Source organism: Microtus ochrogaster, unplaced genomic scaffold (genome assembly GCF_000317375.1).
Source record: "Microtus ochrogaster isolate Prairie Vole_2 unplaced genomic scaffold, MicOch1.0 UNK62, whole genome shotgun sequence".
In the NCBI taxonomy this organism is placed as follows: domain Eukaryota; kingdom Metazoa; phylum Chordata; class Mammalia; order Rodentia; family Cricetidae; genus Microtus; species Microtus ochrogaster.
This window is the reverse complement of record NW_004949160.1, coordinates 105,390-127,176: the sequence shown is the minus strand read 5'-3', so window position 1 is coordinate 127,176 and position 21,787 is coordinate 105,390. Positions and strand designations below refer to the sequence as shown.

Here is a 21,787-nt window from a genome sequence, read left to right as displayed (position 1 = left end):
ATGGGCAGAGAAGCCTGTACTGGATATCACACTTGCTTTCCCATCCCCAGTCAGGGTCTGCAACAGGGAGGAAGGAAAGGTGGCAGGATTCCTAGGGGCGTCCTGTCTTGGAAGCCTTGTTCCTCATGTGCTAGGGGTGGGTTAAGGTAGAGCAGTGAGCCCCGGGAATTACTGACCCTCTATTCTGAATCTCACTGCTCTCTCTGGATGTCCTTGTCCCAGGGAGCCAGGCAATTTCTCTGCTGAGAAAAGGGAAGCCTAGGATGCTCTTAGGAGGAGGGAGTTAGGGGTGGCTCCTGCCCTTGGGCTTGGGAATGAATTCCATGGGTATTCCCCCAGTCCTTTCTGCCACAATATGAATCTTAACTCTTCACCTTCACCAGGAGGTTTCCGAAACAACTTTATGTGAGAACTCCCTTGGAGAGCGGGGCCACTCCAGTCCTGCTAGCTTCCAGGGTGGCCAGGAAAGGTTCATCAAATGTATCACGCAGGCTCATAGCCAGTGTGTTGGTAGAGGTATCTCCCAAATGCCGTTTCTGGGGCACTTTGAGGATGTCAACTGGATACAAGCCCTGGGGCACTTTGATCCTGTAGGGTGTAGCCCCTGGGAATAGTGCCCGGACCATCAACTCAAACGGCAGCTGGGGTACAGGCGTCACCAAGTGATTGTCCACTGTGCGCAGGCATGCACCGCCGAGGGAGTTGGGAGTCACCTGCAGGAATCTGCAGAAGTCATGCTCCCTATAGGGCTCTGGGTGTACACCCAGGCGTATACCTTGAGGGAAGCCAATTTCTGTGGTCGGGGACCTGGCGGGATTATTGCTAAGATTCCACAACTTGGGCCGACTGAAGGTAGTGGTCTGCTTATAGACGGGCTTTGGCGGTACCACAGGGGAGGGCAGGCTTTGCAGTTGAGCCTCTACGGAAGGATAGGTCAGGAAGCTCTTGGCAGTCTGGGGTCTTAGAGTCTTGGAGAGGATCAGTGACCAAGGTCGGACACCAGCCTTTTGCTTGGGGTCAGCGGAGCTCTGGGGCCGGCTCAGCCCCTTGCCTTGGAGCCATGCTCTGAAGTGAGTCTCCCTCCGGATTTGTTGTTCTTTCTGCAACAATGAAGGACACAGTGCAGTGGGGCCTCCTTATGGACAGAAGACCCTGTGGCTAATGCCCTGGGAAACCTCAGGCCTAGTGGGCAGGTTGCTGCTTTATGGGAGCCTTGTTCAGACGGAAAAAGCATCCCTTGTTCTGACCGAGTTCCCAAGCTGTGGAGGAGACAAAGACTTTCAAAGGAGACCTCCAGCTTGAAGACAAAGACATAGTTCCTCCCTAAGGACAACCTCAAGTTTGCAGGTCTCACTTCCCAGAGGTAGCTCCAGTCTCGAGACATTCCTACCTTCAGATGGTTCTGGTTTGTCCCCAGAAGGGGAAAAGAGGAAGGGTTGGGAGGTCTGGCATTGAACGAAAGTAATGAAGTTGGACAGGCTTCTGGGGAGTGACATCCAGGAGGATAGAGTGACCTAGTGGCTGGACTGGGTGGTGAGGACTCAGCCAGAGTTCTGTCTTTACCACCCCAGCACTGAAACTTTCACTTGTGGGAATGTCCCCACCCCTATTATCTCAGTGTCTCACTCCCACACAGTTGCTAAGTAACCAGGCGCTTTGGAGATTGACCCAGCTCCAGAGGCCGACTCTGATTAGGCTAAGCCAGAAGTCCTAATTCCATCAGCCTTGCCCAGTCCTAAGTCAGGTAGCATCTGGCTTGCTTTTTGTTCTAGTCATTGGAAGAAGAGTGGTCATGTGACCCACTGAGGCCAACAAGAGGATCTTGAGTGGAGGTCTGTGGGGAGCTGCTGAATAGGGGTTAGGGTGACAGAAAACCTGATAGCTATAAGGGCTGGGTGACACAGGCAAGGAGGACACCATGAAGAGCGGCACAGCTGGGACACCTGGAGAAGTACAACAGTGGCAGGGCCCTGGAGCCATCTGTAGTGGTCACCTAAGAATCTATGCTCTTGAGTTTGAGGCCAACCTGGCCTACAGGGCAAGAGAAAAAAAAGAGGGAGGGAGGGAGGGAGGGAGGAGGAGGAGGAGGAGGAAGAGGAGGAGGAGGAGGAGGGAATGAAGAAGGAAGGAAGGAAGGAAGGAAGGAAGGAAGGAAGGAAGGAAGGAAGGAAGGAAGGAATCCAAGGTTCCTGTTTGAATGTTCTATGTTCCACAGTTATATCTGGTTGAACCCTTCCTTGCCAAAGTGCTTCACTGGGCTGGACCTTTGCCAAACCTCTAGTCTGTCCATCTCCACCCAACTCATACTTGATTCCCAAATTTTCTATTTTCTGCCTCCATGATGTTCCTGTGTGCCCCATGTACTCTGAACAGCAATTCCTTCTGCGGGTTCCCTACTCCATATGGACAATAGATGCCTGCCCATCTTCAGAGACACCTCCTTGGCCTCCCCTCAGGCACCCTTATCGACTCTCCCCCAGGAGCCTAACTTGCTTCTCCCTAGCACCTAAGCTCCTTGAGTAGGAACCACACCTAGCTGCTGGACTTGCAGGGCCTGGCAGGAGCCTAGTGTACAGTTCAGGGCAGGATATCTGAATGCCCATAATTCAGGCTGCATCTGCTTTCTGGCACAGGACAGGACCTTTGGCCTAAAGGAGTGGTTAATGAGGGAGGGTGGGGGTCGGGGTCGGAGTTCCTTCTGTGGAGGAGTATTGCAGTTGCTCCTCTCAATTGGTAGCAGGGCCCAGCTCCCTGGGAAGGAGAGCTCTGCCTTACTTGATATTCAGTCAGGTAGCGGCACTCCAAAATGGTCAGCTTCTCCTTCAGGGTCTTCAGTTTCCCCATCTCTCGGGCAAAGTCCTTCTTGTCCTGTTTCCACATGGCATCCTTCAAGAACCTGGCACCAAGGTGGGGTGTGGCATGTTACAAAAGCAGGGCTTCCCTCAGAGGGTGGGGCACTGAGGGCCAGGGTGGAATGGGAGGAATTGCCAGGGCAGAGAAGAGCAAGGCAGCCCAATGCTATGCCTAGGGGCCCTTTGAAAGAGACGTCTGATGGCCTTGAAGAGTTGGGGGAGGGGAAAGGCAAAGAAGGAAGGCAATGTTCAATCTAAAGGGGCAAGGTCAGGCCAAATTCATGTAGACAATATCCTGCATGGGGCCTCTTTCCCAGACTTACCCGACTGCCACTTGGCTTCCTCAGCCCTCCCCCTGGAGGCTCAGCCATGGGGAAGGACCTTGCCAGAAGCAGCAGCAGCTGGAGTGGTTGTCATAGGCTCACCGGGCACAGTTGCGGTGGTTCCATAGTCTGCAGTAGTCGATGGGCTTGTAGCCCATGGCATCTTGGGTGTGCACATTGGCTCCATTCTGCACCAGGACCTTCATACATCCCAGCAGGCCATTGCGGGCAGCTAGGTGCAGGGGTGTGAAGCCATGGCATGTCTGACTGTGAGGTATATCACAGGGTAAAGGGCAAAGGGAGGGGTAAAGGCATCAGATAGGTAGGGAAGCCAGCTTCCAGTGTCCACTCTGCCACTACCATGAGGGATCCGGTCCATAACCCAGCTCCTCTTCGGGCCTCAAGTTCCTCTTCTCTAGAAGGAGGGACAGACTAGCATGAACAGTGCAGACCTAAGGATGGGATGTGTTTGGATGTGACAGCTAGGAGCTGCCTCTCTGGGTTGTTCAGGGTCACCAATCTCATCCACTGTTATCTGATTTTTGAAACAAGGTCTCTCATGGTACAGTCTGATATCGAATTTGTTATGTGGCCAAGGATGATCTTGAACCCCTCATCCTCCTCTCTCCTTCTCCTTAGTGCCGAGCATAGAGAGCTATGTATCACCAAGTCTGACTCCTCCCTGGCTTTTGGTAAAATTGGCTCACTTGGTCCTCAGATTGATGTTAATTTTAATGTGTGTGCCGTGCATATGTGTGTATGCATGCTCCGTGTGTGTGTGTGTGTGTGCGTGTGGAGGTCAGAGGTTGATACTTGGGTGTCTTCCTTTTCCTCTGTTATCCTCCACCTTATTTGTAGAGGCACAGACTATCTCACTTGAACTCAGAGCACACAGCTCTGCTGGTCTAGCTAGCCATCTTGCTCAGGATTTCCTGTTTCTGTCTCCCATGGGCTGGGATTACAGGAGTGTCACCATGCCCCGCTGGCATTTACATGGATGCTAAGGATTTGAACTCAGGCCATCACACTTGTATCCATTGAGCTATCTTTCCAATCTCTATATGTTGTAATTAAATGTCACCTCCTGGGGCTGGGGATGCACTTCCTTAGATAGAATGCTTGCCTAGCGTATGTAAAGCCCTGGGTTCAATCCCAGCACCGATTCAAACCAGGTGTGACAATGTCTACCTGTGTGATCCTAGCGCCTAGGAAGTGGAGGCATGAGAATCAGAAGTTCAAGATCCTCCTTGGCTATCATAGCCAGTTTGAGGGTAGCCTGGACTACATGAGACACTGCCAGCTTCTTAGAGGTTGTTGCTTCTTTTAGATAGACCCCTCCCTGGTGCTTCCGCCCATAGCCCCATTGTTTTCTTCCTAGCCAAGCTCTCGGGATTCTGGCCATTCATTCAGTTAGTCACTGTGTAGTCACTAGAAAGTCAGCTCTGTGAGGGCAGGCCTGGGTTCCCTGTGTTTGTTGCTGTGCTCCCAGCGTGGGTGTGGTGCTGAGTGAAGGCTAGGCAGTCTCTGGTACGTCATAGAGCTGGAAAGGTGGCTCAGCAGTTCAGAAAATATACTGAGCTTGCAGAGGATCCAAGGTTGGTTCCCCTGCCACATTCGTCCTCCCAATCTCAACCCTGACAGCCAGTTCCCAAACCGAGCTACAAACTAGAAATATCTGGGGTTCGTAAAGGCTTCCGTGAGGCCCCACAGTGCACACCTGAGTGTGGAGACTAGGACTTTGAGGCGGAGAGGGTGAGTAACTTGCCCGTGGTTCGCCTGAGCCAAATTTCTGGGAATTAGATCTGCCTTCTCGGGAGGCTCAGCCTCTTAAGAACCAGGATGCTAAGTGGGCTCCCTAACTGCTTCCTCCAGACAGGAATCCTTGTCCTTCCCAGAATCCCTCATCTGGTCCTGCAAGACTCCACCTGCCTGGCGACCCAGAGTCCCAAGTGTCTCTCCTACAGCAGGCTGGACTTACGAGTTGATGGCTGCCCCTTTCTTAAGCAGGTAGCCAACGCAGGGGAGGATGTCCGACTTCTTGTTCCTATGGATGACTAGGTGCAGGGGCGTCTGGCCCTTGTTAGTAGGCAGATCCACGGGAAACTTATACTCTTCTACCAGGACCTGAAGGCAGGAAAGCTTTTTCTGCTGGGCTGCGAAGTGGATGGCGGTGAAGCCCTGTGGAGTGGAGCACGCAGGGGAAGGCTCAACAGGATTGGGCAGGGGCCACAACCCCGCCTCTGTCTTGGGGTTGCCCTCTTTGTTCCCTGTGTCCCTGGAGGTACTGACAGCCCTTCATCCCCTAGCCCCTGCTTCTATGAATGGGTAATTAGGACCAAAGGCATAGGACTTCCTCGGGTGTTGGGGAGTTTCAGTCCCTGCCTCCACGCTACACGCTTTACCTTGTCGTCGGCTATGACCTCCCTGTGCTCCCGATTTAGACAGAACCGAAGCCAGTCCACATTGCCTACCGAGGCTGCGAACAACTCAGAGTTACTCGGAATCACTTTATGGTCCAACGACTCTGAAGGACTAGAATCGGCCGGGCGGGGGTGAGAAGGAGAACTGGGACCTCCCTGGGCTTCCCCGTCTCCCACAAACCCGCGTGCCTGCCCACCTGAGGGGCGAGGACTCCGGATCGCTGCTTGCAGCCTTGGGCAAGGTGTGTTCTGTCTGCGGCGTGCTGCTCGGTGCAGCGGAGCCGGACTGCTCTTCTCTGCCCAAGCTCCCTCCGGAACCTAAGGCCCTAGTCCTGCGTTGCACAGGGGCGATGCGCACAACTCGGCGCGCGGGCATTGGAACTACGGTGCACACAAGGCTGACAAGGCTGCGAGGTCGCACCTGCGACCTGCCCCTGTTCCTGGGGCCGTGCCTCCACTGCGTTTGGTCCCAGCCAGGACTTGCAGGAGGAACGGAGCCCGCAAGCCTGGAAACTCTGCACCCTGGCTCACTACACGCTTAGCCTATATTGGAATCACATGGGGATGAAACGGAAAGTGCGATTGGGAAATGGAGTGTGGCCATTTCTGTCCATAGAAAGCAGGGCCGGGTGTCACACGCACACACAGTGCGTCTGTATTTGAAGTTGCATTATGAACTAGCTACCCTTGCCATTCCACACACTAAATTATTACGTCCTCACCCCAGCAGCATAATGGGCAACTGCTACGTCACACGGGCTGCCCATAGCAGAACTGCTCCACTCTGGTTCTTTTCTTGGGAAACGGGAGGATGGAGAGTACCAGGGTAGCTTGTGCTACACAATCAGATCTTATCTCCAAAACAGTTCCAGGCACGGTGGTGTAAGCCTGGGTGGGACTCTGCACTCCAGAGTTAGCATTATTAGAACACGGTAGACACTAGGAGGAGAAGCCCATTTGGGGCAAGTGGGTTCCTGTGATGTGCCTTTGGAGTATATGTGTGCCCCAGAAAAACTGACGGAGGAGGAGTACCTTAAAATGTGCAGAGGTCCAAAACAGATTCTCGGGGCTAGGGGTATGGCTCAGGAGTTAAGAGCACTTGCTGATCTTTCAGAGGGGATCCATTCGGTTGCCAGCACCCATCATGATGGCTCATAATCACCCGGAGCTCCAGTTCCAGGATTTCCGATGCTGTCTTCTGATGTCTAAGGGCATCAGGTATGTAAGTGGTGCACATAACATGCAAGCAAAACACTCATACGCGTAAAGTAAATCTAATTTTTAAAAAGAATTTCCTGCAATGTGCATTATATTGCTAAGCCATGTGATGTTTAAGTTGTTGAAAGTGGACTCTGGGAGGGAAAGCGACCTTCCTGTCCCAGACTCCAGTATGTTTGCTTTAAATGTTTTGGGACTGGAGACATCTTTCAGCAGTTAAGAGCATTGCTGACTTTCTAGAAGACCTAGGTTTGGCTCCCAGCACCCACATAGCAGCTTACAACTGTCTGTAACTCCAGTTCCAGGGAATCTGATGCCCCCCTTCTGGCCTCCCCAAACACCAGGCACACATGTGGTGCACTCATATGCATGCAGGCAAAAATCCATCCATATAAAAATTAAAAATAAATTTTAATAATAATAATAATAATAATAATAATAATAATAATAATAATAGTTCTCTGTAACATGAGGGCTGGCTTGTTGGGGTTTCTGTCCCGCCTAGTACCCCACAGCTGGTAAGTCCCAAAGAAAATCACACACAGGCATGCAGGCAAAAATCCATCCATATAAAAATTAAAAATAAATTTTAATATTAATAATAATAATAATAATAATAATAATAATAATAATAGTTCTCTGTAACATGAGGGCTGGCTTGTTGGGGTTTCTGTCCCGCCTAGTACCCCACAGCTGGTAAGTCCCAAAGAAAATCACACACAGGTCTACATAGGTTATAAACTGATTGGCCCATTAGCTCAGGCTTCTTATTAGCTCTTATAGCTTATATTAACCCTCTGTTCTTTTTTTGTAATGTTTTCTTTTTTAAAATTTGTTATTTATTATGTATACCATATTCTGTCTGTGTGTCAGGCCAGAAGAGGGCACCAGACCTCATTACAGATGGTTGTGAGCCACCATATGGTTGCTGGGAATTGAACTCAGGACCTTGGGAAGAGCAGGCAATGCTCTTAACCTCTGAGCCATCTCTCCAGCCCCCTAACCCACTGTTCTTATCTATGCTAGCCACATGGCTTGGTACCTTTCACAGCGGGGGCAGAAACCATATTATTTAAATCACTGCTTGGCCCATTGGCTCTAGCTTCTTATTGGCTAACTCTTACCAGCAAAATTTCAGGGAGTCTGTCTCCAGCAGCAGCTCCATGGCTTCTTCTTGACTCCACCTTCTTCCTCCCAGCATTCAGTTTAGTTTTCCCTGCCTAGCTAAGTTCTGTCCTACTATAAGTCCAAAGCAGTTTCTTTATTCGTTAATGGTAATCACAGCCTACAGAGGGGGATCCCACATCATGTCTTCTATCTGTTGCTTTTGCCTGTCTGTCATTTGCTACTTATTCTTTGCTTTTACATGTTATATACTGAATAAACTCATACATTGGAGACTGAAGGCATGGCTATTGAACCTCATTTTCTGAACTATAAAGATCACTACCTCTGAGAACCCCAGTGATCAGGAATTGATTCTCCTGTCAAACACCTTCAAAACTAGCAAATCATAGCTTTTCCTGTAGCAGGTGGAGTTTGCCAGCTGACTTTACATTACAGTAAAGTAAGGTCAATACTGAGGGTTGCCTGGTGCCTGGGACGGGCCTGGGGGCAACTGCTGCTACTGGGGATGTTACATGTGCACTTGAAGATGTTGTCTGCGCCTGGAATACTTTGTAGTCCTTCTTTCATTTTTTTAAAATTTGTTTTATTTATCTAGGCTTCTCTAAAGATGAATCCTGCTGGCCTTGAACTTGCTTTGTAGCCAGCTGGTTTTAAACTCCTGACCCTCCTGTTTATACCTCATATTTTATAGTCTTCTTCTTCATGCCATATCACAATCACCCTGGGGTGAGGAGACCGACACAGAATACCAACAGGTTTGGATTAATTGGTGTGGTGTGGGGCCCAGGCTTGGATTAGGTGATTTTCCCATGCAGCCAGGATAGTCCTGCCTTTACATTCTTTCTGAGGAAGAAAGAGGACTCCTGAGGCAGGAGAGTCGCCAGAATGGGTCAAGAAGATGGGGAAGTTGGGCAGAGGCCTTAGAAAGGAAGGATGCTCTTCTTGAGGACCCTTTAGCCAGATCCAGGCAGCTGAGCAGAGGGCCTGGTAAAGCAATAGACAGTTGACCACAAGAAGTACCAGAATTCCACCTGGAGAGCAGGGGTAATGGCGTGTCTCCAGAGTAATTAATTGGCAAGGGAGATAGAAGACTGGGTGAGGAGGCAGTGCTTGGAGAAGGCACGGGACCCAGAGAGGTACTGTCTCCAGCATGCAAGGCTTGCTGTCCCACACCATTTTTGTCATAAAATCCCTTTGCAGTCCTTCTGAAGTCTAAGCTACTTTGAACTGGGTTTCTGTCACTTTCAGGAAAGTCTAACTAGTAAAAAGCTCCCTCCATGAGGTACAATGATTAGGACTGGTATGATGGACACTGGAATGAGCTGTGTGGGCTGGGGCACTGTGACACCCAAGGGACGTTGAGAGTCATCTCTGCACTGTTGGGCAGCTGCAAACAAATGAGAGTTAGGAGCTGTGCCTGGCCCGCCAGGCCTGGCTTGTCTGAGTAGCAGTACACGTGCATGGGGCAGGGCTGAGTGCTCACCCCCACTCTCGCTCTGCGGCTTAGCCTGTGCTTCTAGAAGGGGCATGTGCTGCTGAAAGCTGGGCAGAGGCAGGGGCTGAGTTGGCTTCCATCAGTCAGTGTGCTCTCTTGGGCTTTAGGGCCTGGCTATGCTGGTAATAGGCAGGAAATAGGGCTTTCAGGTCAGTATCCTAGGTGCCAGGAGGGCTAATGGTGGCTTTGTGGGTTGAGCATCATCTGTATTTGGGAGAGAAATGGAATTTGAATGTCAAGTCCTAGCAGGTAGGGCAGGAAATGTTTGCCTATAGGACCAGAGTAGAGGAAGACAAGTGTCTGGGGTGCTGGCCTCTCCCCAACTGCTTTCCTGAGCACTCTGTTACCACGCCCATCCTCAACAGGTCCTTCACATGCACCTGAGAGCAGTTCCTGAGGTTTGAAGAGGCCTTGGATGGTAGGCAGGTATTTAGTCCCTTCCACTGGGGTTTCCAGACGGCCGGTCTCCTTGCGATTGGCGGATCCAGGAGTGGACTTCATTATCTACCGTGTAAGGACCATGACAGTTCAAGGTGATCCCGAGAGGCATCCAGAAGGGAATACTGGTGAGATGGCTCAGTCGGCAAAGTGCTTACATCACAAATGTGAGGGCCTGATTTCAGATTCCCTGAGCCCATGGAAAGTCAGGAGTGATAACATGCTTGCAACCCCAACACTGAGAAAGTGGAGACAGGAAGATTCCCGGAGTGTGCAGGAATGCACACACATGCACACACACGTGCGCACACACACGCACACGAGAAAGAAAGAGAGAAAGAGAGAGAGACAGAGAGACATATAGAGTTACAGAGACAGATACAGAGACAATGACAGAGAGAGACTGATTCTGGCATGTTCTAGGTGCCTGACGTGTCAGGTAAATATGTTTCAAATCTCTGAACGGGGCCTCCATTTCTGCAGGAAGCCCAGGAGCTCTGCAGACACACAATCCTCAGAAACAACCAGGATACATGGGAATTATTTTATGGAATAAACAGGTGATCCAGGCGTGGCCAAGCACACCTACAGCCCCAACATTCCGGAGGCAGAGGCAGGAAGATTGCCACAAGTTCAAGGTCAGCCTGGTCTATACAGTGAGTTCCCAGCTAGCCCGGGCTACGTAGTGAAACTCTCTCAAAATTGAAACTTAAAAAAGAGCCTTGCGTTGGGTAATGGTGGTGACACAGGCCTTTAAGGGAGGCAGAGGCAGAGGTAAGAGGATCTCTGTGAGTTTGAGGCTAGCCTGGTCTACAAGAGCTAGTTTTGGGACAGCTAGGGCTGTTACACAGAGAAACTCTGTCTTGAAAAATAAACAAACGAAACAAAAAACAACAACAACAAAACAAAAATCCTTGCCCTAAGGTATGTAAAATGAGGAAATAGTCACAAAAGTCAAATTTTTATTAAGAACAGGAGGGCTTAGGGTGTCGGAGCCATGGCCATTCCTAGATCCCACCCCTATTTCAGAGAACTGCAGAAGCTCCAAAGTGGGGGGTCGTGGTTGGGAAAATGGGACTTCCTCCCTCCTTGTCTCTGAAGATGCAGGACATGTTCATTGTGAAGAGCAAGATGCCAGCTCTCCACACCACAGACTGGGGAGCTAAGAGAAAGGCAGGGGCTCCTTCTCTATCAAGCCCTCAGGAGCAGGGCAGCTTTTTTTTCTCAAAGGGTAGGCGGGGGACTCTTTTGAGTTTTTATTGCTCAAAATCTAACCCCCCCAAAAAAACCCTAAAACCCCGCAAAAAACCATGATATTACTGAGAAAAGTGGTCCGCTCACCCACAAAGGGACTTGGGGGTTATAACCAGTCAATCTGTGGGGATTGAGAGTTCTAAAGATTCCTAGCAAAGGAAACTGTGGAGAAGTTCAAATCCTGGAGATTTGGATGGTAAACAATTTTTTAAAAAAATACTAGTAGGCCAACTGGTTTACCAGAGGAACCCCAGGAGAGACTGGGGATCCGCCCTAGGTCAGAACACAAGTCAATTAGGCCGTTGACAAGAATGATCTCTGCAGTTTACTCCCAGAGGCATCATGGGAAATAGAACAAGAGACTGGAGATTAGTGGGAGCTAAAAGTTGGGTGTCGGATCAGCAGAGGCAGAAAGTTAAACAGAGAGATCAGACAGCCAGCAAGGACCCTACCTAAACCATCACAGCCCCAGAGTTGCCGTGTTGCAGGGCTGTTTCCAGAAGTAGTTACACCCAAGGCTTCGAGAGGGGAAAGATGTTACTAAAACCATCCATCCTGGGCACCAACACACAAGCAACAAAACCAAGTCCCAGAGAGAGGAATGGGCAGATCAAAGCTGCTAACATACATGACTGGAAATAGCAGTTTTCAGAAGAAAAAGTGTGAGATGAACAAAGAAATGGAAAACCAAAACCCAAAAGCAGTAAATAAAAATAAAATTGGGCAATGCACAAACTGCTTGAGAAGGGGCCCAGATGCCAGACTTAATAAAACTTAACAAAACTTCTCAGTAGCGCTTAAAAGCATGTTCACAGAGCTAAAGAAAACTATGGAATGAAGGCTGGGACATCTTGTTAGGCACAGTGCACTGATGCAGAGTTGTTATTTAAGGAGAACAGAGTGAACATTCTGAAACTGGAAATCACACTGAAAAATAGAGCAAGGGCCCAGTGGCAGATGGGAAAGTGTACAGGAAAGAATTAGCAAACTGAGGAGCTGGAGAGATGGGCCCAGCAGTTAAAGGCACTGGATGTTCCTGCTGGACTCCCGGAGCTCACAGCGTGGCTGTAACAGCAGTTCTGGAGGGGATGGCATTGAAGAAGAGCAGGCAGCCGGGATAGCTGAGATTTAGAATACTCCTCTCTCTCTCTCTCTCTCTCCTTCCTCCTCTCTCCCTCTCTCCCTTCCTTTCCCCCATCCCTCCTTCCTTTCTTCCCTTCCTCCCTCCTGAACTCTCTTTCTTTGAGATAGGGTCTCACTATACAGCCCAAGTTGTCTTGGAACTCACTATATAGACCAGTCTGGTCTGAAACTCAGAGATCTACCTGCCTCTGCTTCCTATTGGTAAGATTAAAAATTAAGAGTGTGTGCTACCACACACAGCTCACTTCCCTCCCTTAACATTTATTTATTTATGTGTGTGTGTGTGTTTTCACACACATGAAAGTCAGAAGATAGCTTGGGAGCTGGTGTTCTTCCACCATGCCAGTTCTGGGGACCAAACTCAGAGTCAGGCAATTGGGCTTGGTGGTAAGTGCTTTTCCTAGCTGAGCCATCGTCTGTATCTTCTGCAGGGCTAGGAGCCCCCTAGGCTGTGTGTGCAGCACTGGGTGCTTTACTAGTAGGCTATAGCCGCAGCCAGTTTGTATTTTATTTTATTTTTTGAAATAGGGTGTCATGTAGCCCAGGCTGGCTTCAACTTGCTATGTAGTAAAGGAAAACCTTGAATTTCTGATCCTCCTGCCTCCACTTTCCAAATATTAGGATTACAGGTCCATGCCATCTCTCCTGATTTATGTGGTGCAGGGGTCAGGACCCAGGGCTTCTAAAGGGTGTGCAACTTTACCACTCAGCCACATCATCTCAGCTCTCATTTGAACTGAAATGCTCCCCTAAGAGGAACTCTGCTGTCAGCTGCTAGGGCACTGATTCAGCTGAGTTTTCCTTTCTTTCTTTCTTTTTCTTTTTCTTCTTTCTTCTTTCCCTCCCTCCCTCCTTCCTTTCCTTCATTCCCTTCCCTTCCTCTTTTAATCATTCTTTCCTTCCTTCCCTCTCTCTCCCTCCCTCTCTCTCTTTCTTTCCTTCTTTCTTTTTTTGAGACAGGCCATCACTATGTAGACCTGGCTTCGAACTCACAGAAATCTACCTGCCTCTGCCTCCCAACTACTGGGGATTAAAAGGGTGCTCCACTACGCCTAGTTGGATTTTTCTTTTTAAAGACTTTTACAAACCACATGGTATCATTTCACCTACAACAATTAGCAAATTTTTCTCAACCTTTTTTTCACCGGAGATAAATTTCATCTCAGTTACTGTTTTTGTTTTCCATTTCAGTTTTATCTTTGGAGGCGGGGCTTCTAAAATCAAAGTACAAGACTGAGGTGACGTTCAGTAGAGTGCGGTTTAATAGACTGGACCCTCCCCGCCTCCCGTCCCCCGCTCCCCCACCCACTTTCATTCTCAGCCTGTCCCTAAAAAGAGCCCCCACCCTCACCAAAAGACACTCCTGTCAACATAGGGCATAAGACATGGGCTTGACCATAAGCCAGAGGCTGCTGCCTGGAGCTGCTCTAGAGGGCCGTGTCGGACGCGGGGTCCTGCTGCGCCCCCTGGCGGGAGTAAAACTCGTCCGTTATGCTCTGCGGGATGCGCTTCAGCATCTCTTTGGGGAAGATGCGCAGCAGTTTCCAGCCCAGGTCCAGCGACTCAAACACGGTGCGGTTCTCGTACGGACCTGAGGACCAAGCTTGAGCGTGAGCGTGAAGGTCTCGCGTTCAGAAGGGGAGGGCCAGGCCGTCCTAGTCCCGCCCCCCGCCGCGCCCCACCTTGGGTGATGAAGTTCTTCTCGAACTTCTGCAGAAACTCCAGGTAGAGCAGGTCTTCCGAAGTGAGTGCCTCCTCCCCCACCACCGCTTTCATGGCCTGCACGTCCTTCCCGATGGCGTAGCAGGCGTACTATGGAAGGTCAGCGTGGGCTCACCACCCTTGCAGGCTGAGCTCCCATTGCTGGGGATGAGCTTTGCCCATACGGGAACTTCTTGTTTAGGTGGGACTCACAACCCCAGCTTCTAAATCGAGGTTGCTGCATCCGCCGCTCCTCTCCTTACCAGCTGGTTGGAGACATCTCCGTGGTCCTTTCTGGTCATGCCCTCGCCTATGGCCGACTTCATCAGCCGTGACAGGGAAGGTAGCACGTTGATGGGGGGATAGACCTGGGGAGCAGAAGAGAGGCGCTGGTGGCCGGACCCAGGCTCTCCCTTCGTTCACCTGCTCCTCCGTGGCCTTTTCAGAAGACTCCTATTCATCCTAGGGAAAGAGGGGGGCTACATTCCGCCTACTTTATTCCCCATAGATTCTAGGTCTTGGTTATCAGGTGGAAGGGGGGGTTCTACATAGGTGAGTCCATGCAGGAAGGGAGCTGGAGCTAGGGGCAGTGAGATGAAATTAATTAATGGAACACTCACATTTCAAAACATTTGATTATTTTACAAGCAAGTTGAATTTTGCATACAAATGGATGGAAATAGAAAACACTATCCTGAGTGAGGTAAGCCAGACCCAAAAAGAGGTAGCTATTGGGAGGAACAGTACCTGCCGGTTGTGTAGCTGTCTGTCCACATAAATCTGTCCTTCTGTGATGAAGCCAGTCAAGTCTGGGATGGGGTGGGTGATATCTGTAAGCAAATACCCTGTCCTCAGTGTACGGAAGCTGGGCTCTCATCTGCCTGGGGACATGTGAGTTCTGTTCTCAGCATGGGAGTGATGGGGTGGCTGGTGAAAATGGACGGTGGGTTCTGGAGGGCAGGAGGTGCTGGAGCTACCGTCATTGGGCATGGTGAGAATGGGAATCTGCGTGATGGAGCCACCCCGGCCCTCCACACGGCCAGCTCGCTCGTAGATGGTGGCCAGGTCTGTGTACATATATCCAGGGAAGCCACGGCGACCTGGCACTTCCTCTCTGGCAGCCGAGACCTGCAATACCCACAACAGCACGAATGTCAGAAGGTGAAAGGCTGGACTCAGGAAGGGAGATTAGGAGGTTGGACTGAGGAGACAGAAGAGGTTAGTGCCTGCACAGGCTGCGACTGAGCCCTGACCACCACCACCATCCCCGAGAAGAGTGAATTTATTTTATCAGGGTGTCTGTGAGACCAAGGGAGAAACAGGGAGGGGTGGTTTGAATCTGACACCCGACAGCCAGCGTACCTCCCGCAAAGCCTCTGCATAGGAGCTCATGTCAGTCAGTATGACCAGCACGTGCTTCTCACACTGGTAAGCAAGGAACTCAGCTGTGGTCAGTGCCAGACGAGGGGTGATGATCCGTTCAATCCTGGATGCAAGCAGGACAGGGCTCAGGGAGCCTGGCGACCCAGGCCTGGGCCCCATGAAGCCCCAGAATGGAGTGTAAGGTCAGCTGGGGGAATGGGGTCAGGGGAACAGGTGACATGAGCCCATCCCAGGACTCCTGGTCAAGACAATGGTGCTCAAGAGTGGACACGTCCTGGCAACACTGATGCTCCCTTGTCCAGTATCCAAGGTGAGTCAAAAATGTCCTTTCCTGCTTGAAGCTCTCCTGGGCATGCTTCCCTTTGCCAGCCACTTTCAGCTCCGGACTCTGGGCCTACAGCCCTTCCCTTAGCAATGCCCTCTCAGCCTCCAGAATTCTGTTGTTTAGTTTAGGGGTACCCTTAATACTGGTGATAGGTTATTAGATTTTTAATTTCATCCATGCAAACCCCAGATTTAAACTTCATCTTCAAAACTTTCAAAACAGGGCATTTTCTAAATAAATGCCACAAACAACGGTCTCCCGTGATGACCTTGAGAGGTGACACAGGGACGAGAGGTTTCCTGGCTGGGGCAGCTGCTGTAGCACAGGTGTGAGGGGCAGAGGGGCAGGTGGGGTCCTGGTCTGGCTCCCTAGCCTGCCCAGGCCTCACTTTCCCTATCTGTACAATCAAGGGCTATCCTCACAGCTCTGGCCTAGGACTGTAGTCCTGGTGTCCTGAACCCCAGTGTCCCAGGTCTAGGAAAGCAGAAGGCCCCAGGGCAGTCTGAGCATAGAAAGGACTCACGTAGGGTCATTGGCCAAGTTCAGGAAGAGGCAGACATTTCCCATGGTTCCATTCTGCTCGAAATCCGACTTGAAGAACCTGGCTGTCTCCATGTTTACCTAGACAGGTAGCCAGGGGAGCCATAGGCAGGCCTTGTGGCCAAGGGCGGGGCTTAGCCATGACCAACTTTTCTCAGCAAAGCTTGAGGACTGATCAACTTAACAGTCATTAGGTGTGCAGGTAAATCGTCATTGAGGTGGCCATAGGGCCCAAGAAGGATTCATCAGGTCCCCTACAAACCTTAGCCCTTTTAACCTCCAGCTTCTTCTTGTCCCTCCCTTGGCCAGCTACTTCCATACCCAGCTCCTCAGTCTCCAGTTGAACCCTCTGAGGGCCCTTGGTATCCCCTTTCAGAAGACATCTGGTCTCTATAGGTTCCCTGGGCTTCTACCCCAGGCCAAGTGTGGCCCATCTTATAACTGCTTGGGATGCCTCAAGGATCACTCTGCCCTGGTCAATGAATCCATCCCTACCCACTTTAGTCCTGCTGTGGTCTCTATCTCCAGACTGGGCTAATCTTCAGGGGCCTCTCAGGGTGCATGACTCAGTGTTCCCCGTCAGAATAGGCTGTGCTAGAGCCCAGGAAGGCAAGGCTGTTTCTCACAGTTTCCGGGACATGCCTCCAGCTCCACCTACCCCCATGGCTGCAAAGACAATGGCAAAGTTGTCCTCATGGTAATCCAGCACTGCCTTGGATTTCTTCACCAGTCCTGCTTGGCGACAGATCTGAGCAGCAATCTGAGACAGGATGGACCAGGAGGGAGTTGGTCAGAGCCAGAGCCCTGTGACATCTGGCCTGCCGGGCATCACTTAAAAGAATGGACGGTTAGGAACTTTGGCGGGGAAGAATCCAAGCCCAGAAGAGCGGGAACTTCCCTAGGTCTGGTGGCCTTTCTCAGGGTTGGAGACAGTTTGGATTGAAGGCACCTGTTCCAAGGAGCAGGGCAGCGGACCCAGAGAGCAATAGTCTCCGGGTGGACTCGGGCAGTTTAACTTAGGATAACTGGGCCTCTCAGAGCCTGCACCTCCCACAGCCTGCTGGAGCCATGTGTGGCTGTGAGAGCCTCTGTCCCAAGATGTGTCGAGGAGAGAGACTCGAGAGAGGGTTGACACAGTCAGGAATGGTGAGGAAGGGGTATCTCGAAGTCTTGTCACACCAGTGGCTCTGAGAGAACCACATGGTTCTTGTCTGGTGGTGGCAGTCAGGCAAACACTAGTATGAGGACAGCCTAAGACAGGCTGCGGCTCAGCTAAGCAGGACTTCTGCGCTGGAGTCCACTCGGGCTCTCTAAAGCCAGTGAGCACTCCATTCACTGGGGACAGCATGCAGCCTTTTCCAGAGGCAGTGTGTGACTGTGTGTGTTAGGGGGTCTCTTATGCAACCCTGACCCTTAGCTGACAGGAAACAGCAGCCAGGGTGGATGCTACTCTTTGCTCAGCACAGAAGTGCTCTGGGGTAGCCTGGAAGCCTCTGCTTGTTCCTGATCCTTGCTTATGCCCCCCTTACCTCATTGTGGGGGAGCCCCGCTGCGGAGAAGATGGGGATCTTCTGGCCACGGGCAATGCTGTTCATGACATCAATGGGGGAGATTCCTGTCTGGATCATCTCCTCAGGGTAGATTCGGTCATGAGGATTGATAGGCTGGCCTGGGAGGATGATCATGGAGCCAGGTTCAGGCTCCAGCCCTTCCATGCACCACCAACCATCGTCTCTCTGCCAACCAGCTGTTCAACAGCCCCTTCTGCAACACGAAAAAACCTGCATGCACAGCACAGCGTCACCCAGGCACCGTGGCTCTTGTGCATATGAGATGCAATTTAACAATGAAATTTCTTTTCATTTGAATTGCTTCAAGTTTAAAAAGCCATGGCTCCATACTATCTTAGATAGCACTGCCCTAGCACCTTAGCTCCCTGCAACCCTAGGCACCAGAGTGATGATCAGAGGACCAGAGGGTGGCTCAAAGACTATGTCTGAACAGATGTGCGCTTTGCCACTAGCCTGCTGTGTGGCCCTGGTCAAACGAGGGAGCTTCATAGGCCTCTATTACTGCCTTGGGAAACAGATGGGTTGGGGAGTCAGGAAGGTTTCCTGAGGAGCAGCTGGGATCCGGGGACTGTAAGCGTTCCCCCCTCCAGCTCCCAGTACAGAGCACAGGGAACTGAAGGCCACAGGGTGGCTGGCGGTGCTGTGCAATGACAGAATGGGGTGCTAGGGGCAGTTTGGGGTTCTGTGGTGGGTCTGGGCACAGAGGCCTTTGCTGTCTGCCTGTTCATCCGGCCAGCCGTGGAGCTAACGAGGCTTGGCCTAGGTGTGTGCAGGACGTCCAAGGCTCGGTCCAGAGATGACGGCTTGGATGGGCAAGTGCCAGGGCTGTGTCCTCCAAGCCGTGCAGAGCCTCCGCTCTCTCACCATTGATGTCCAGAAAGTCCTCTGCCATGACGACAGGCCCTTTGTCAATGGGTTTGCCAGAACCATTGAAAATCCGACCTGGGAGGGAAAAGGGGTTCAGGAAGGTGTCAGGGCTCCCAGCCTCTGCACAGCTACCAGCTGCTCATCCTCCTCTGGAGTCCCTCATCCAGTCTCATCCAGTCTCCTTAGCCCCCAGCTATCACACATGGCCAGCTTCCATGACTGTCCCTGCAAAGGGCAGGGCATCTTCCTTCCTCTGCTGGGAATTTTCACAGGCAAGGCAATTTGGAGTCACCCTGACCACTGGCCTGAGCCCAGGTTGATCAGTAATCAGGATCAGGCCAGGTAAGGGAGGGCTTGGTCAACCCTTTCAGCCTGGCCCCCCAGTAGGTGGCTTCCAGCTGCACCTTGTAATGACTTAGCATCACTCCTTCATTATTGAGTGTGTTCTGTATGTTGGGTCCTGCCCTAGGAATGGGAGCGGGAGAGAGACAATGTAACCTCTGGCTTCAGAGGGCACTTAGGAAACACATGTACAGACAGTGAAGGGCTTGGTTAGAAAAGCTAGGAGGGAAAGAAGAGCACCCACCCTGCCGCTCCTCTCTCACCCAGCATGTCCTCCGACACAGGAGTCCTCAGGATGTCCCCTGTGAATTCACAGGTGGTCTTCTGGGAATCGATCCCTGAAGTCCCTTCAAACACCTGTGAGTTATGGCTTGTTATTCTGAGAGGGTAGCAGAGAGAACAGGGCCTCCCACAGCAGGCCTTCAGCTTGCATCTCTGAGCAGAGTAGCCATTCTTCCCTCCCAGGCTTGTAGAATGGGCGTTTGCTCTCCCCATTGCATGCTTACCTGAACAATGGCTTTGGTCCCAGCCACTTCCAGCACTTGGCCACTCCTCTGAGTCCCATCCGGGAGGGTGAAGTTGACAATCTCAGCGTACTGGGCAAACTGTTGGGAGAAGAGCCACCAGGGTGTAGCCCATGTCACTTCCCATTTCTTCTTCTGGTCTTAAGCTACTGTCTGTCTTCTTGTGCCTCGGAAAGGGCTTTGTTTGGGAGGGGGCACCCTGGAGAGAACTGGAACTTTAATCAAAAGCACGTGTTTGAGCCAAATCTCCTTCCTTGGTGCACATTTGTGGCAATGTCTAATTATTTGCGTGGCTACCGAACCTTCAAGTCATTAACGCATGAGCCTTAGTTTTCTCCTCTTTAAAACAAGGGTGCTAAGAATAAGCCCCACCCCACAAGGCTGCAGTGACCAGGATGGGAGCCCTCCAGGCAGGCTGTTAGTGCCAGGTGGGGTGGGGTGGGGTGGATTCCGATAGCACAAAGTGGCTATTGTGGCCACCCAGGTCTTCTGGGCACCAAGGAGGAGTACACTTGTCACCAGAAGGAAGACTCCCTGTTTTCCAGGTGTCACCATGAACTAGTAACAACCTATTCCTAGCTATGGAGCTGGGGTTGACATCTGTGTAATGGTTAGGAATTTAAACAAAAATCAGGTTAATAAAATATATTAGGGACTCCTATGGCGGAAGGATTTGATGGAAGCATTTGAACAGGCATTTCTCTAACGATGCAGAGATGGCCAGTAAGCAGGTAGCAACATGTTTATGCCCATTCTTCTTGGACAACAAGAAAGTGAAAAGATACCACTGCACACCTGCTATGGTGGCTGGCAATAAAAAAAGCAAGTACAAACACACACTACAAGGGTATGGAGAAATTAGAACTGTAACACGCAGTTCCTCAAAAGGTTAGAATAGAGACCCTATTTAACCTAAGCAGTTTTATTCTTAGATATCTACCTGAGAAATAAACATATATGTGTGTGTGTGTATGTATGTATATACATATATACATGCATGTATATGTATATAATCTGTGCATGAATGCTCATGGGAGCATTCAGAATAGGAATTGGGGGGGGGAGAAAACAGGGCGAGAGGATCTGATGCTGTCTTCTGATCTCTGTGGCCATTGCATTCATGTGCACACACACACACAAATATAAAATCTTTAAAAGAAAAGAGAACAAATATCTATTAGAAAAAAAACCTACAGCAAGCTCTACTAATCATATTCAGAAAACAATAAAAGCAATATATATATTATATATATATATATTAGAAGAAATGAATGAAGACTTAGGCAAATACAACTCAAAGCCAAACCAATTATAATTTAATAAAAAGATTCATCTTTTAATTTTTTTTGAGACAAGATCACTGACTAGCCTGGAACTTGGTATGTAGACCAGGCTGAACTTGGAGGCACAGAGATCCACTTGCCTGAATTCTGAGTGCTGGGATAAAAGACTTGTACCATTTTGGTTGATTCTGTAATTTCTTCAACCTTTTCACATTTATTTTTCCATATGCTTTTACTCAATTCGGACAGATCACAAGCTTCATTTTTATAGGTAAAGATGAACTTATATATAAATAGCAGAATTAACATTATTGGATATTAAATTATGCTAATAACCATATAAAATCCTTTCACACATACTATTTTTATTCCTTTTAAACTTGAGCAAGAATCTGTAATTTTAAAGCTATTAAATAGTTTAAAGCATCAGCCACAGAGAATTGTGCCAGGAAGTTCTAACAAGTGAGAACAGATAATTTGAAATTTGCTTAAGCTCTTCAAAAGCCTGGGGGAAAAGGTATTGGGTTTAATCCATTTTATGAGGCAAGGGTGATCTTGACACCAAAATAAAACTCTTACGGGCAAATTGTAGGCTGCCTGCTCATGGACAGAGATCACCTAATTGAACATTTGCTAAAAAAGACCAAATCACAAAGCCAAACCTAAGGGAAAAACAACCCAAACAAGCAAACCAGAAAGCAAATTTAAATGATGATAAACACCCAGCACTGATTTCAGGAATACAAGATTACACTATCAGGGAGCCTACCAGTGAAGTCCATTTTATCAATCAATTAAAAGGTTAAAAAATCAGTATTCCAGAAGTTGGAGGAGAAAATTAAAAAATTGTCTGTGGAAGTCTGAAGATGGCTCAGTGGTAAAAAGTTCACAGTATCCTCTAACTCCAGCTGGCGCCTGATGGCACCTGAACACAGATGGCAGACATGTACACACACATAATACACACAAATGAACACACA

At 50.0% G+C, this 21,787-nt stretch overlaps 2 protein-coding genes across 2 annotated transcripts in view; both read right to left on the bottom strand.

Annotated features, from left to right (window-relative positions):
• Window positions 1-401: 401 nt before the first annotated feature.
• Window positions 402-5,971, bottom strand: Ankrd53 (ankyrin repeat domain 53). Its single transcript, XM_005369848.2, has 6 exons — window positions 5,793-5,971; window positions 5,578-5,707; window positions 5,154-5,353; window positions 3,278-3,442; window positions 2,776-2,896; window positions 402-1,100 (listed from the first exon to the last, which is right to left on the bottom strand). Exons 1-6 carry the CDS (start codon window positions 5,969-5,971, stop codon window positions 402-404), a joined length of 1,494 nt encoding a protein of 497 aa, XP_005369905.1.
• Window positions 5,972-13,698: 7,727 nt separating this feature from the next.
• Atp6v1b1 (ATPase H+ transporting V1 subunit B1) overlaps window positions 13,699-21,787 on the bottom strand; it is a 19,059-nt gene continuing 10,970 nt past the window's right edge. Inside the window, exons 3-14 of the mRNA XM_005369812.2 lie at window positions 19,507-19,605; window positions 19,264-19,357; window positions 18,656-18,733; window positions 17,750-17,889; window positions 16,879-16,980; window positions 16,204-16,301; window positions 15,335-15,458; window positions 14,950-15,100; window positions 14,720-14,802; window positions 14,236-14,340; window positions 13,954-14,083; window positions 13,699-13,862 (exon numbers count right to left, since the gene is read on the bottom strand). Of these exons, the coding sequence (XP_005369869.1) occupies window positions 13,699-13,862; window positions 13,954-14,083; window positions 14,236-14,340; window positions 14,720-14,802; window positions 14,950-15,100; window positions 15,335-15,458; window positions 16,204-16,301; window positions 16,879-16,980; window positions 17,750-17,889; window positions 18,656-18,733; window positions 19,264-19,357; window positions 19,507-19,605 (1,368 nt within the window). The remainder of the gene's footprint in view (window positions 13,863-13,953; window positions 14,084-14,235; window positions 14,341-14,719; window positions 14,803-14,949; window positions 15,101-15,334; window positions 15,459-16,203; window positions 16,302-16,878; window positions 16,981-17,749; window positions 17,890-18,655; window positions 18,734-19,263; window positions 19,358-19,506; window positions 19,606-21,787) is intronic.

What these genes read in the sequence shown, in the direction of transcription:
- Ankrd53 (XM_005369848.2), bottom strand. Translation starts at nt 5,971, where the DNA reads ATGCCCGCGCGCCGAGTTGTGCGCATCGCCCCTGTGCAACGCAGGACT. An exon ending in AGGTCATAGCCGACGACAAG is followed by an intron (nt 5,354 to 5,577) that starts GTAAAGCGTGTA and finishes TCCACTCCACAG; the next exon opens with GGCTTCACCGCCATCCACTT. An exon ending in AAAGGGGCAGCCATCAACTC is followed by an intron (nt 3,443 to 5,153) that starts GTAAGTCCAGCC and finishes TATACCTCACAG; the next exon opens with TCAGACATGCCATGGCTTCA.